This window comes from Falco cherrug, chromosome 8 (genome assembly GCF_023634085.1).
Source record: "Falco cherrug isolate bFalChe1 chromosome 8, bFalChe1.pri, whole genome shotgun sequence".
Lineage (NCBI taxonomy): Eukaryota > Metazoa > Chordata > Aves > Falconiformes > Falconidae > Falco > Falco cherrug.
Window position 1 is genome coordinate 37,643,543 of NC_073704.1, and position 16,153 is coordinate 37,659,695.

The 16,153-nt window shown below is 34.9% G+C and overlaps 1 protein-coding gene across 1 annotated transcript in view; it reads right to left on the reverse strand.

Moving 5' to 3' along the window:
* LRP1B (LDL receptor related protein 1B) overlaps nucleotides 1-16,153 on the reverse strand; it is a 470,805-nt gene that overhangs the window by 72,576 nt on the left and 382,076 nt on the right. The window contains exons 64-67 of the mRNA XM_027815297.2: nucleotides 13,983-14,102; nucleotides 7,585-7,701; nucleotides 1,119-1,225; nucleotides 329-458 (exon numbers count right to left, since the gene is read on the reverse strand). Of these exons, the coding sequence (XP_027671098.2) occupies nucleotides 329-458; nucleotides 1,119-1,225; nucleotides 7,585-7,701; nucleotides 13,983-14,102 (474 nt within the window). The remainder of the gene's footprint in view (nucleotides 1-328; nucleotides 459-1,118; nucleotides 1,226-7,584; nucleotides 7,702-13,982; nucleotides 14,103-16,153) is intronic.

Genomic DNA, 16,153 nt, shown 5'->3' on the forward strand with positions numbered 1-16,153 from the left:
ACTTTAGTAACATGCCAAGAATTACTGCTGTTTTCAGAGCAGAAGTTTATACATTGAGTATACATTATCAAATTAAATTTCAATATAATTAAATGCCATTCCCCCAACAAGTTTCATATTGCATAGCTGTACATAAGTAAGGTTTTCAAAGCACGAGTAGGAACACAAAATGATAGACATTCTAAAGATAAAAGTATTTCAGATTTCTTCACACTCCTTGCTACTCCTAGTGACCAAGCAATCTTGATTTTTTGATTTATTTTCTTCTCGTTTCATTCTGATTTATTACTTGCTTCACTTTATTTCTCAGCATTATTTAAAACAATACCTGGTTCACAATTTTTCTCGTCATCCCCAAGTTTGCAGTCTTCATGACCATCACATTTCCATTTTGCCGATATGCACTGACCATTGGAACACTGGAACTGATCTCTTGAACAGCCTGTTTCACAATACCTCTGATACAATTAAAAAAAAAAAGTATATACAAGATTCAGAGTTTAATATAAACACTGGGAAATATACAGCTAATCACAGAAATTACAGCCTATACTTCATACCATGATATACAGTAAAGTCTTTTGAGATAAAATATATTTGTAGATATGATTTATGAAAGGTGGCTTCAACCTCTGAGTAGGTGGGAAGCAGCTGAGGTCCCACAGTGATGGGAAAGGACAAGGGACAAAAGGGACATGAAAGATCAGAAACCCAGCAAAGCATTATACCATGAACTTCTGCTACACAACAAAGTGTGCATTGTTTTCTCAAAAAAACCCCCCACAAGCCAAATCAAACCACTGCTGTGTGTAGAAAGAGTGGTTTCCCAACCAGGACACAAAATATTTCCAGGATGGAAAGAGGTCCAGGACATTGCTGGAACAAAAGCAATACTGTAGAGTGTTGTTAAACATGACTTGAATTTATTTGCATGTTTTATTATTAGGACAACTATTTCAATACATTTAGTTTTAATTTAGTAAAGACATTTGTATATATGGACTCATATGTAGAATTCTCATTGATGTTTTTTGAAATATTCATATATGGGAATCCATTATCCAACGAAGAAAACTACTGATTTTCTAAAGAATATTTTTGTCCTGGAAGAAGCCTACCTCATCTGAGCCATCTGCACAGTCATAGTCTCCATCGCACCAGAATCTTGCTGAAACACAGTCTCCATTTGCGCAAAGAAAGTCTTTCAAAGTGCACGTTTGAGGCTCTGAATAAAGAAAAATAGCAACCCTAGGTTTATTAGAATTTCAACAAAATATTTTATACATAAGCCCCACCAAGCAATCAATGACTACAACAGTCAAAACCACTAATGTGCAAACTATAAGGATTTCCTCCCTGCAGGGTTTTGTTTCATAACTTATAACAACTAAATTTCATTTACATATAGTAACATAGTAATGAAAATACTTTTGAGTTCTATCAAATCTATTTGAAAAAATATGCGATGCTGACCATGTGAGTATTACTTATTTCAATGCATGTATGTTACTACAGGTTTTGTGAGAGATGCATCACAGATTACACCTGTTAAAATCCAGTATAATTAGAATTACCCAGACCTTTGTCTTTCCACCACACAGTAACACACCATTTATCAAATATCGTTTAACATACGTGTGTGTGCCAAGAGTCAGCTTCCTCTGGGGTAAGCATTCAATGGAAATGGTATATGGAATGCCTAAAAAGGTACAGTTTGAGGCTTCAAGTAAAATCTACTTTCTTGGATTGAATGGAATGAATTATGGAATGAATAATCCACTGACTTAAATACTGATGAAATCATTACAGAGTTTTAACAGAATAAGAATACAGTAAGTTGCAAAAGTCACTGGACAGTAGTCTTTCAAAAAAACCCAAACACTACTGCCAATTTGTTAAAAAAAAAAAAAAAAAAAGAAAGAAAAAACAGAAAAAGAAAAAAAAAAGTAAGGATAACGATGGAATTTTCAAGTAATTTTAGGGAAACCAAAGGAAGATGTTAGATAAAGAATCTAAGGAGCTTAGAGATGGATTGAAGACAGGAAAGGTTGAAAGAGAAGTAGGATATTTTATGATAAACGGGTTGTTCTACTCCCTGGGAAGAAACAAAACACAGGGAAGTCTGACGTCATTATAAAAGGTGGACACAATAAAGGGGAAGAGAAGGCACAGTATTCAAGGTACAGGCAAAGCAAACACAGAAGCAGGCTGCATGGAGTGATGGAGTAACCCCGAGCAGGTGAGGCTGGCTGGCTGCACAGCTTTGCATTTTCGCTGCTGCTGACACGGAAACACTGGCAAGGGGAGCAGCGTGGAAGGTTCCCCTCGCAGAATATTGTGTGCTTTCCTCCTGAAAAGGAGGACCATTACAAAAGACATTGGAAAAAAATTAAGTTAATCTCTGGACTCCAGGCCATTAGATTAAATAAAGGTAGAAAAGCGGTGGGGATGGAGGAGAATTTAAGCAAGTCTTTACATGCAATTTGGACTTTGCCACTCTGAGAGCTTTGGGAAAGCAGGGCTGAAAAAGCAAATAAGGATTATTTGTGGGATTATTTCCATCACAGTAAACACTGCATTATCTAAATAATGCAAAAATCAAGAATAAGGATTAATTAGTAAGACCTTTCCAACAGAGAGATGTGAAAAAACTTCAGGCAAATGGTAAATGACAGTAACTAAATCAATGGAGGAAGGGTAAAAAAGAAAGGAGAATCTGAGAGCGAACAGCAGCAATGGGCAGTAACGGACTGGGTAAGGCTAAAGCGTCCTTTAGCTAGTTATGGCAGGTGGAAGCATGAACGCTTTTGAAAAACACCATAATGATCAAGGAAAGAAAACACAAAGTGAGAAGCTTCCAACTGAGAAGAATTTGGTAATACCAGCATGAGAATATGCTAGACATGAGTTGTGTAGATCTAAAGGTAAAGTTAAACTTAGGGTTGGTTTTGTTGGTTTTTTTTTTTTTTTTTTATTTCTAAAAATCAAGAACTGTTTCAAGAAAGAAATAGTTTTAATGAACCTTTCAGTTACTTTTTTTTCCCCTGCATTTCATAAAAAAAGCCAAATGACCCTGTTTGAAATATTTTAAGGGAAATTTCAGTTTTCAGGTAGGCATAACTTTTCATTTTGAAGTGGTAGGAAAGTCATTGTAAAAGCAGATCTACAGCAATTGCATCAGTTCTCCAACAATGTTTTATTTAGGCAAATCAAAGGTTAGCATTTATATGGCTGCTTAGATTATACACGTATTACTTCAAATTTTTTTTTCAAAGCAAAAGCTTATGGTATAAACCTTAGCAAATCACTGACATTTGATTCTTTTTGTTGTCAGTGGGCCAGGAGAAGGAAGTTCAGGGTATGATAAATTATGTAAAGGAAATAATTTGTGGAAAAAGCAATTCACATGCAAATAAGCATTTGTCATGTTTCTATATTGATTTGCAAAATATAAGCAAATACATTTTCTATACTGGTCATGAATTATTTATAAACAGAGATTTGATTCTGGAAAATGTACACAATGAGCTAACTTCTCAATTCTCTGTTTGCAAGAAATATTTCTTCGGCTGCTGGAATACATCTCTGTGATTTACATATGAACATCGCAGAGTACTTTCCCATCAGTGCTCAGACTGTTGGTGAAAGGAGTAAGTATTAATAGACTTCTGTGCAACCAGTGAAAGACAGCATCTTTCAGCTTTTGCTTTACAAGAACACTGAAACTCCTTCCCGAGAAAGGCATTTTTGAATTATTAGAAATAGTTTCATTTGAAACACAGCACATAAGATGATCTACCTCTTTCACATTTTGAAGTCTGAAAATAATCTGTAGAGCCAACAGAGGGTAACAAGAAAAGGATCCCCTGAGAAACAGTTATAATTATTCCACATTTGGGGTTCCATTTTGCATTTAATAGCATAGATATTGCAATAAGTAATGAATGGAAAGGATTTTTAAGGAGGCTAATGTACTAATATCTAAGTCGGGGGGGGGGGGGGGGAATGATGGGATGGAACGGGGACCCTTTCTTTCTTAAAATACGACATGAAGTTTAAAGTACAGTGTATGTTTTACCTGTATTTGTACAGGACATGTTTGTTTGCCCCTTGTGAGAATTCTAGGTCTTGTATCATCTGTTAGAGAAACTAATTGTATAATGGGAAAGATAGAACTTGCATGTAGTAAAAGTAGATACCCCAACTGTGTTTTGGTCACAAACCCAAAACACTGCACCATAGGAGCTACTATGAAGAAAATTAAATCTATCCCAGCCCAAACCAGTACACATGACAATATGGTAGAGGAGGCAGAAACAAAACCACCCTTCCTTATAATTCTCCATTACAATACTGCTAAAAACAGTAACGCAGACCATCCTGCAGAATGAACATTTGTAAACACAAGATAATTAAGAGTGGTCACAGGTGCGGTATTTTCATATATTTAATGTGGCATTAAATGTAGATTTCCTTTACTTATTTTCAAGAACTTAGCACTGTATTTCACCAAAACAAAGACACTTGTTCTTTTTTAACCCAGGCACAAAACTGATAGGTATACGTTAAAGGAGAAACCTTTGGTATACATCATTTTACCATCCTAAAGTAGCACAGTTGCCTTTGGCCAGCATTGACACCTAGATGCTCTATAGCAAACTGACACTAGCCACTGTCTGACTTGCACCAAGCCAGCTGAGCCTTCAGCAATGTAAACAATGTGAATTTACCACACTGCCCACTCAAAATTTACTAATGAGGTTATCACATTATAAGACACTGTAGCTCAGTGTCTTCCAATATGCTGGTTTATGTTTTCACTTAAACGTTAAATAATTGCTAATTCTCATTCTGACTGGGATACAAACTCATCCCAGACCAAAATTAACTAATTTATTTTCTTGACAACTTGTAGGAGCAACAAAACAGCACTGAGAAGATTCTCTAGCAACAGCAGTATTTTTAAACTGATTGAATTAATATCTTTCTACAGCATTATTACATTTGATTTGCTTCATTGTTTACAGTGTATTATATTTTCTTTAATTACATTCATTAAAAGATTACTAGTTCCTCCTTTTCAGCAGAAATAAGACGGTCATTATTATGAAATTTTCATTTTTTGACGTTCCCGGAAAGAGAAAATACTACTTTTGCTCTAATTTGTTTTTAGAAATCCAAATAAACTCTGAAAAGAAATACCCCCCTCCAAAAAGATATTAAGTCAAAAGAGTCAAAGTTTGCTTAGTGCTAACTCAGTATGGACCTAGAACCTTCCTAATAACTCTTACTTATTCGGGAAGGTCCACATATAAAGACCAATAGACTGTAAGGCAAATACAGTTAAATGAAGTCATAATGGGCACAGCTATTTGCATTGTAACACTATTAATTTTTCACACCCGTATGTGATATTTTTTTGACATATATTTTGTTTCACTTCTGATAACTTCACCAGGATGCTGTGTGTGCACGTGAAGAAACTATACAGAGAAATGTAAATATCTGAGCTGAACATCTATAATTCAATGAATGCATTCTTGAGAAACGACTCATTTTCTGATATAGTTGCCTGACAAGCCCTTTGTATATTCATGTATGCTATGAACAACTTATAATGCACAATGTAATATACTGTCAAATGCTTTTGAAGTTCTAATTTTGTATATATTTGTTTCATTACACTGTATTCTATAAGTGGCTTGACAGCCTACAAAGGATTTTATACATCAATTTCAAACAACTGAACAGCATTATGTATTTCCCCAGCGCTTCCAAGATCTTGAAGCTTACAACTATGTCAGCCTACTGTATTTAATCTAAACAGAAGAATATGGGATTCAACAGTTAGAACTGAAGAATGCACTCGACAAGCAAAAGAAAATGAAAAAAAAAAAACAAAACCCTAACACAAACTACAGTTTACCACTCCAGTCTTTAGTTTGGTCCATCAGCTGGTCTGGGCACACTCAACTCATTAATTCCATCCTTAAAACTACAGATTTCTTTATCTGCAGCTCTAGAGAACAGCCAAGAACTGAATATATAACTTAATTGATTGCTCCCTCATAATATGAAATGTTATTTTAATCACTTTCTAGTATGATAGTCTAAGATTTAAGGAAGAAAACAATTAATACTGGGTGATAAATAAATCACACTTCACGTATAGCAAATTTCAAATAAGGTGCTTGACATTTACTTTGCAAACAGCAATAATGTCTTATAGCAATTATTTTTTCTAACTTTTCCAGAGATTATCTAGTCACGTAGGATTTAATGCTGCTATACCAAAACTATGTCTCTTTATTTGAGTTTTCTATCAGCATAAAAGAATATCAAATAATTTCTTGGTATTTATAATATAAATGAAAATGGAAAAATTCCACTGGCACCAATAGCCAATTCCTATGTAAAATCTTCTGCAAAGTTAAGAAAAATTTTGTGTGTTAACGCTGCCCCAGGGTATAAAAATAAACGTCTCTGAGCGATTACTGAACTACATGATATTGCCCCCTTTAGATAGAACACTTGCATATGAAAACTACAGCACTATTGTTTGCAGTAACACAACATTTTCAAATGTAGATAGTAATTAAAAGGCTGACAAAACCACTTCAACCTTTTAAGCAGAATGAGCCAGTCTTCAGACATCCTGTACCTATGGCCACCACGTCTCGAATTGGAGAAATGGGCTGACAGCACATATCAGCATTAGAATGCCTGATTTATTAAGCTTTCTAGGTCATTACCTTTGAGATACTAAATATACATTCATGATATACAATCACGAGTATGCACTCAAGATTATCTATACACCAAGATATTAATTTCTTGGATTTCCAAGCACAAAATAAAAGAACAGAAATTGTCAGCTGAAGAGAAGACACAAGAACTATTTGTGGAACTTACCTCTTAAAATATTTCTTAAAGACAATGATTATGAGATAAAACCCTTAAGAATTTGTCATTTCTTCTTGAGAACCAGATCTAAATTAACTCACTGAAAGTGGTATTACAGAGATTTATTAGGCATTCAGGTTCCTCAGAGGTAAGAGAGAACTAGGCTACCTGAGTTACTTTGAATAACAACATTTACTTCTTAATCTGATCAAGTATTATAGAAATGGACTTCTCACGGTACAAGCAAGGCAAATCATCTCTGGAAGATAACTAATGTAATGGGCAAGTATCATTTGATCAAATCCTATTGTTAACAAATGTTTATCACTTTACCACTGAGCAGATTTTATGATTCTTATATAGAGACAAGAAAGGTGATATGTAACTTATTGACAAAGGTAAATTAAATGCAATATTTATTTTGAATTCATCAGGTTGAAAAGTCATAGGTCAGGCATTTTTGCATTGCTGATACAGAATTACAGCTCTTTATAAGAATGAAAAAAATTGAAAAATTTCAGCAAAGGCCATTTTCAATTCTGGTCAACTGATTTTTAGCAGCTCAGATGGCATTATATAAAAACATAAATGTGCAGTTTATCAAAACCAAAAAGGTTCCTCTTACATGTTGCAAAACTGACTCCACTCCTTACAACTTGCACTTAGGTGAAAGTTACTTACTGCAATTGTCTTCATCAGAATTATCACCACAATCGTTTTGGCTGTCACATCTCCAGTGATCTGGAATACAGTTGTTGTTTTTGCACTGGAATTCGTGAGGCCCACAAGTTTTTTTATCTGTAATTAAGATGAATATCATTTACATCATTGCAGGCAAAGAGTCAAAATGGGGAAGACTGTTACTAAACAGTGAAAGGACAATACTGCTAGACAGGTTTAAGAAGAAGCAACCATAACACTTGGTATGTTACTTTCAGAAATAATTTATTATACTACATACTTTAAGATCCTATTTATTCATTCACACCAAGAGAGATATGTGCATAAATTTGATAATAAAATTAAAATATAGACCATTTACACTGCCATTTAAAGTAAAAATTATGAAATTCAGAAGTGATCAGAAAATAGTTTGAAGAGAGGGTGTAATTGCACTGAGTCTTAAAAAGCCTGCATTGACTTCTACTTGGATTTATCTGTAAGACTGCTTTACAAAAGATCAGATCACGGTAAACCACAATAATATTTATTTGAAAATGTATAAAATATACATGTCTCAAAACTTCTGTTTGCATATATAATGATTTAAGACTAATCTTACCCGACAGAAAACTCTGCATTTTGATTTACATTTTCACATTCTGATGTCTTAGATTGGAAGCCCATTTATACAAAGTAAAACACTAGAACATATAACACTAAACTGAGATTAATTTTCTTCATGCAGTAAATTTTTAATGAGTTTTTCTGTTTACAGAGTAGCATTGTAGGCAAAGCCTCTGGGAGATGCATAAACATCCTGAACTCCTGAAGCAGGAGGGAGCTGCCTCTGTATTTTATTTATACTTTTTATTTCTGGAGTAATTTTTTCAGGTTCTAAGGATAGAGAGGAAATGAAATAAATTAAAAAGTTATCAGTGACATTTTCTTTGAAAAAAATCATGTGCTCTGTAAAAACCTCAATGACATATTTAAAATTACATGTCACTGTGGGGATATTTCAATAGAAATTTTTTTAAATTTCCATTAGGCTATTTCATAGCACGTCAGTTCAAACTTCATAGTGCTATCATGACAACTCAATGAGTTCTAACAACTGACAGAATGAAGGAGGACTGAAACAGTAGCTTAAATCAACCTGCTTTCTGCATCTGTTAAATGGAAACTACCACAAACTAGGGGTATTGCATTTGATGTGACAGCCCAAACGGCTGCCTTGTGTGCTTTGTTTTAGGTGTAGTTCTGCAACTAGAGTGATAAATCAAACCTGCATATGGCTATCGAGAAGGTGGAAGTACATGGTGTTGTAGCTCAGTTATGTACGCTCAAGAATTTGATAATTACAATACTACCTTTTGCATTTGTTCCTTATTTTCTGCCAATAATCATGACTAAGTAATTTTCTCACAAAATACTTTTTCCTATTATGTTTCTCAAGGTGACAGTCCATGACATTTCAATCACGACACTTCAAATATTTGCATTGGCAGGCACTTAAAAAATATTTAACTTTACAAAACACAAAAATACCACCACCACCCAAACCCAAGATACTCTTGTAATTTGTTTCTGGTTTCTGTAGCTTTGCAAAAGATCAAATTTCAAAGTAGAAATCCATCCTGTATTTATTGAAGTATTTCTAGTAAGGTATACAATCTCCAGTTAACAGATCTACCCACAAAATGAGCCCACAGACTAATGACATATTATGTTCTATTTACCCTTCCACATTCAACAGAAATATAAAGATTTAATCAGTGACACAGGAACCACAGATGACATCCTTTCATTTCAGCTACCTGCTAGGATGAAGAGAACATGCAATATATCTTTTCCTGCTCTTCATTAAGAATTACCTAGTTCTCAAGGGTGCTAAATCCATTTTCTAGCATGGTGTCTTTACACTTGTGAAGGCTGTATTTTTATTCTTTTTTAAATTTATGAGTGTAGTCTAACCTTATGATTACTACTTGAATACTAATGTTTCTCTTCTTACTCTATTTTTATCACCCACAAAGGAAAATTTAATTATTTTTTAAAAATACAAAATAGTTCATATGTTTGTAAGGCTCTCCTTCCTCGCTTCACAAATCTGAAAGCTTCGTTCTTCCTATGGGACAACTAATCGCCCGTAGCAGCTTACACTTGATGATGTCTTACAAACCAGATTTGCTTGTCTTGTATTTCTGTCTTCACATTACTGAGAACTGAGGCAAACACTAGGATAGTAGTACTAAGACGTAACAAAGGGAAAAATTTGGGCAAGTTGCATAACAAATATCTGATCTTTGAGAAAGACTGATTTACTCAAAGGAAATAGTGCAAGACTATTTTTTAAAATTGTGGAACCCTGAAGAGAACACATGGGCCGACAGATACTTTGTCATTGCTGTCTTCAATACTAAATTGCTTTCTGTTCTTCTTAAAATGAGACCACCTTAAAACATGAAAGTTCAGATAGGAATGGTAGAAAGGCAAAGAAGTACTCATAATTAAATTTTAATTTTTTTCTCTTCATATTGTTATTAAGAGATTCATTGATCTACTGTAACAGGCAAAGGCTCCTTCTCTGAAATCTGTGTGACTGCTCGAGGGAGCTGCTGCTTGGTTCGGGTTCATCTTTTGTACATACCAAACTAGGATTTTATTTTAGAAATAATTCTAAATGTGCATAAAGAAAATAGGATGAAAGCTTCAATGGAAAACAAAACAGAACAAACCCCAAAGTATTACATATGCACCCTAAAAGCATTTTGATTCAAACATCAATCCCTATGCACTAAAACACTAATTTGTCCCTAATTGCACCACATTGCCATTTGGTGATTTTAATATCATGCACGTGGTGAGTGTGTGTGTGCATGCATGTGCCTCTCTGAGAGGGATAAAGTGAGAAATTAAAAGAAACTCGCTTTTGATCGAGGATCATCTAGCTGCTCTAGAACTTGGCAGGCTGCCACTGATGCTGGGAACAGGATATAAGCCCGTTGAAGGAAGTTTAAAGTTTATATAATACATCTTTCAAATGTCTCAAATAACATAGTTTTCATCATCAGGAAAAAAAAATACTTTGAGTCTTTAGGCCAAAAATAAAATTAATATTAAAAAAGTGAGGAAGCAGAAAGCAGTCATAGTAATGTTGACACATTACGCTAATAAAGACCTGAAATACCTGTCACCTTTAAAGCTGACTAGAATCACTTTCCAAGACCACAGAGCTTTATTCAGATTCTGACTGAAACAGGGCCTTACTTCAGGTAAAGTATTCAAGTTGTGAGCAAGGATTATGACAATCTAATGGCTTCTTTTTTTTACCTGGACAGAAAGCATGAATTAACCCTACCTATTCCTCTTTGGAAAACACTGTGCACTCTTTAATAAACATACGTTTCCTAATTCTACTCCAACTGTCTGAGTTGGAAAGTAACCGCAGAAGACTAAATACATTCAGACTACTTTCAACAAATTTACTTGATATCGTATCTCCAATAACACACAGCAGCAGATGTTGACTAAGCAAAACACATAGGACTATGCAGCACTTCAGCAGAAAAGAGAACACCCTTTATATAAGTTTTGCTTTGTAAACACTTTGGAAATGAAAACAAGTTAGTATTAACATCAACATATGCAGATCTTTATTATAATCAGTTCCAGCTCTAGAATTTAATTCTATCAAACTTTGTTCATAAAAATAACCATCTTTAAACTTAAAAAAAACTCCAAAACATGGAAGACCAAACTGTGTTAAAACTATAATAAGGTCATTTAAACATAGTTTATATGCTAAAATTATGGAAAGCTGTAAAATGTGACTGAACCCACCCTGCTCTTGTCAAGGCTTAGTTGTTGTATATGTACATAACCATACGTAGCATAGAGATTGTAAACACAGATAATTTGTTCTGTCTCCTCCAATACAAAAACTAAAAGCATTATATGCAACTAACAGATATAAATGAAAAAAGTAGGTGGTTTTTCAGGGAGGTGTGTAATTAAGCTGTGGAACTCCTTGTTGCAGCAGGTTGTGAAAAACTTTACAAAGGTTAAGACCTGAAATCCATCAAGTGTTACCATATACAGAGCTACAATTGACTCACAATATCTCTTGATTCTCAGATTGTTAGAGGCTGGAAGAGTGTCCCGGGGAAGTTTCATTACAGTCCTGCTTTGCTTGCAAATTCTTGCCTAGGTACTAGCTTTCAGTCACTGCCAGAGACAGAGTAAAAGGCAAGATGAAGCTTAGCTACAAACCATCATAACCAGTTGTATTTACTGTGATTGAAAAAACCTATTTTTTTATAAAGTTAAAAAAATAAAAGTTCATAAAGTTTCAAAAAGTGGGGATTGCATGCATTGCACCTCTATACTGCTTAATCGTTCGAGTTAACTTGAACATTATTCTTCTATATTGGCTAAAGTGATGAAACACTGTGTAGTACCTTATAGAAATACAGTTTTTCCTGTTCAGCATTAGTTTTGGGGCTTCTTCCTCTCTTCTTTTAAACTTTGTGTCTTGTGGATATTATTAGATTAATTATTTTAAGACCCTTTGTGCTACATCAGTTGGGCTTGGGTGATTTGCTCAAAATATGAATCCACTGTTTGGAAGCTTGGAATGCTGTCCGAATTGGACAGAAATGGCATATTAGAAAGCCAGGTGATGGGGGGCAGTGTAAGAGAAAGCACCTGTGAAGTGGATCAGGTGGTGAGCAGTATGGGGGTAGTTCTATAGTATCCCAGAAGAGGATATAAAGACTATGGCAAAGATTCATCTCCTTTGTATTCACTGTTTTTTCAAGTCAAATGATTTCTTGAACTGTAACTTCTCTCCAGTTGCTATGATAAATTTGTTTCCCCTTCCTGAAAATTCAAAAAATGGTCATGGATTTTCAGTGTTGAGGAAGAGTTCAGTTTCCTAGGACTATTTACCAACTGACATTTTCATAGATGTGCTTGTGTCACTTGCCTAAAACATATCCATGGAAATTTGGCTGTCTCTCAGTGCTTTGTTCTTGATTACGGTCTGTAATTTCGTTACTCTTGTCCCAGAGGAAGCATAAACTTGTCCAGACTCATGTGTTTCATCAAACTATTTTTTGATGCGTGGATGAATAAGAGTTAAATTTTTGAATGTTCTGTACAACCGTACTTGTTCTTTTCCATCTCAAAACATTTTTCCATCTTTTTCTTTATAGACCTGTGTTGAAATTTCTACAAGGTTTTCTGCACTTGGTGAGGATGCGTCTTGCATTGACATCCATGGGAGTGATTTTCCAACAATACTGATCCACTTATTCTGACTCTGATTACCTGTAATCCACTTCCCAGGCAGATTATTTATATTTATTATTTTCTTTCATTTACCAAAAAAGAGCTGACTAAATACTTTCCAACAATGCTAGCAAAGACTGAGGACAGCTACTACTACTACTACTACTACTATACAGTGTGATCTGTTTTTTTCTCCAGGTGATGATGAATAGCATACTAGGTATATACAGTAAAATATCACATACATATCACAATGTGACAACTGCTTAGATTTTCAACTTTCTGTGAGTATTGTCTTAATAAAATAATTTTAACTGTTTCTGCAGGAATATAATCAATTCACCCATTCTATCAACGAGAAACATGCTAAAAACCGTAGAGCTACATCTGTGATCCAACAATGAATCTTCAAAAAAGCAATGAAAGAAGTTATTGGATTCAAAGCTAGTACTTCTGTTCTGAAAAAAACCCAACCTGCCTCAGTAGCAATAGTTCTGGGCATTGTGTAAAATCTGATAGGAATTAGGGCTTGGTTTGGTAACGGTGCAATTCTGTCCTTGGTGTCTGCACAAGATCTGCCTCCTCAAGCTATCAAATTTAATTACAGAAGTTTCACAAGCATCAGGGATTCCTGGAGAAGTCCTGTGGGGATGCAAAGTTTGTGGAGTGGTGTGTCCAGGCACATAACTCCCTGGAGCTCACAGATCGAAGCAAAGTTGGTCCTGGCAAGTTAGAAACTGCTCTGGACCTCTGCACAGGCAGTCTTCACACAATTTGCAAATTATTAGATTTTTCACTATTTATGAACTCCAGCAGCAGAAAAGCATGCAGAATAAATTGACAGAAATTAGATAATACTGTGAGAAAAAAATCAAGAATGTCCCGATGTTCCAAATCAGATATTAATTCACAGCTTCTGCCAATAAAATAGTAGTATAATATGAAGTTGATAGACTACTCATATAAAGATTACCATGCAACAAGCACGAGCCAGATACAGCTACCATATCAGAAAGGTGTCATACATGGAAAGAGGACATATTAAGTGGGATGATTTCTTCCTTCTACTTCTTTTGAAAAATTTCAAGCTACAGTTGTATATCCAAAACCGCTGGCATACTTACCACAGTTAGCTTCATCTGATCCATCAGCACAATCTGGGTCTTCATCACATACCCACAGTTTGGAAATGCAGTGTTTTGTTGTTTTACACTGGAAATGGTCTGGAGAACAACTGTTTTCAGCTTTAAATAAAAAAAGACTCCAAATTAAAACTAGAAATTTCTGCTAATATTAAAAATATTTGTTTTAAAGAAAAAATCTCAAGGTTCAAAATTCAGAAATTGGGTATCTCTAGCATCACTTACACAACATCTGTAAGAAAAGAGCATTCAGTTTTACATTGTTTATAGTTTTGTCTTCTGTTTATTTATTATTTTATGTATAACAGTAAGGTTAAACAAATGTAATGAAGTGTCTGTTGTGATACTCTTAACAACAAAGACTTAGCATTGATATAATCAAACCACTTTAAAAAAAGCAGTCAGATTTTTATTTTTATTTTTCAAACTTCATAAAACACTGGTTACCAATCCTGAAAGTCACTTTGAAGCAACAAGGCAGTTCTCAATGTTTGGATCGAATAGGTAATTAAAATTATATACAAATTTGTGAAATTCTGTGCTCTGTTAAAAGAAGCCACGGGTAAATAATGGGTTTATCACACTTTAACCAGTTTAGCAGAAAAAATTTTTTGAATCCTACAGCAAAGTAAAGATGCAGCTAATTATCCTATTCTTTCAGGATGCTTTCAGTTAAAGCTTAACTGCGCTACCTTTAGAACAGCCAGTTGACAACAAAAAATGTACAACGCTGGAATTAAAAAACATTTAGACTTGGCTATACTGCTAACTATACTTATAAAGAGAATACTGATTCTCAGCTAGGACACCTCACCAGGGGATTTCAAAGCACTTTACAAGGAAGATCAGCATAATTACCTCCACTTTACATATGAAAAGCCTGAAGTATGAAATATGACTTTTTCAAGGTCGCTTGATATATAAAACGGAAGAGTCATAGGGGTGAAAAAAGGGTCTGTATCTTATGAATCCCAGTCCAGTGGAATTAAAACAAAATAGATAATCTCTTCTGTTATCTGTCTTGTGACAAGAGTCCAAGTCAATATGAACTTTGTGGCAGACCTACTTAAAACCCTTTCTGTCATCTCCCCAAAGGCAATTTAAGTTTTTATAAAACCTCACTCATGGCTTCTGAAAATGTAAACTAGCACACTTAACTTTCTTAAGATGCTAATAAAGTCTAGATAAGACAGAACAGAAATAAAAAATGTATATAATTAACCTCCCCCCCTCCCCACTGTGTCTTTTCAGGTGGGTTGATGGCTGTGTTTCAGACAATTCTAAAGCTTGCTTTATGTCACAGCAGACTGTCCCACCCCTGCTGATCCCTATGAATTCTTGAACTCCATCACCGCTGATCCTGACTGTACCCCTCCCACCCCCTGAGCACTGCTGTGCTGCAGACTCTGCTGCTCTGACTTAATTTCTGTCAGCTACACCTCAATGTTTTGGGAACCTTCCATATACCATGTGCAGTTCTTTATAATGAAAAAAGCAGCCTCCCTATCTTCCACAGGAGTTCCCCTGACCTCCCTTGATCAGTTTTTAATGAGATGTAACATGCAAACCAACATGTAATACTGTCTGTCAGACAGTACAGCTCTGCTGAGCCATTGGGAAGATGGCAGATAATCACGATCATCAACAAATCCTTTGTATCCTAAGCAATCTTTTCCTTGGAGAAGGCCACGTTCTTTGTACAAACGCAGCATATGCAAACCTTGAGAAAGCTAATTCAGAAAATAGGAATAAGTGCCTTAGTTCAGCAGTAGATCTGAGTAACAGATGGAGTGAAGGACAGCGATGCATTTCAAGACAGCAACATCATTGTAATTACAAAATGATCAAAGACACAAGCTATTCAATACATTTCCATTCTAAATCTGAAAATATTTTCTCTACTTATATCTAAGAAAGAGAGTGAAAATGATCTCATAAAAAATAAGATGCATTCAAAGCTGAGTAAATGGAAATGAAGTTACATAGGTAAATTAATGAAAAAGTCTCCAGAAGAAAGGGAATACAAAAGGTAGAAAACTCCATCAAAGAAAAAAGATGTATAAGGAGCTACAGATCTACATCTTTTCCAATAAAAGGCACAGAAAAATATCTTTTTCCATTGAAATGGATTGCTGCAAGGCATGGCAGATGAA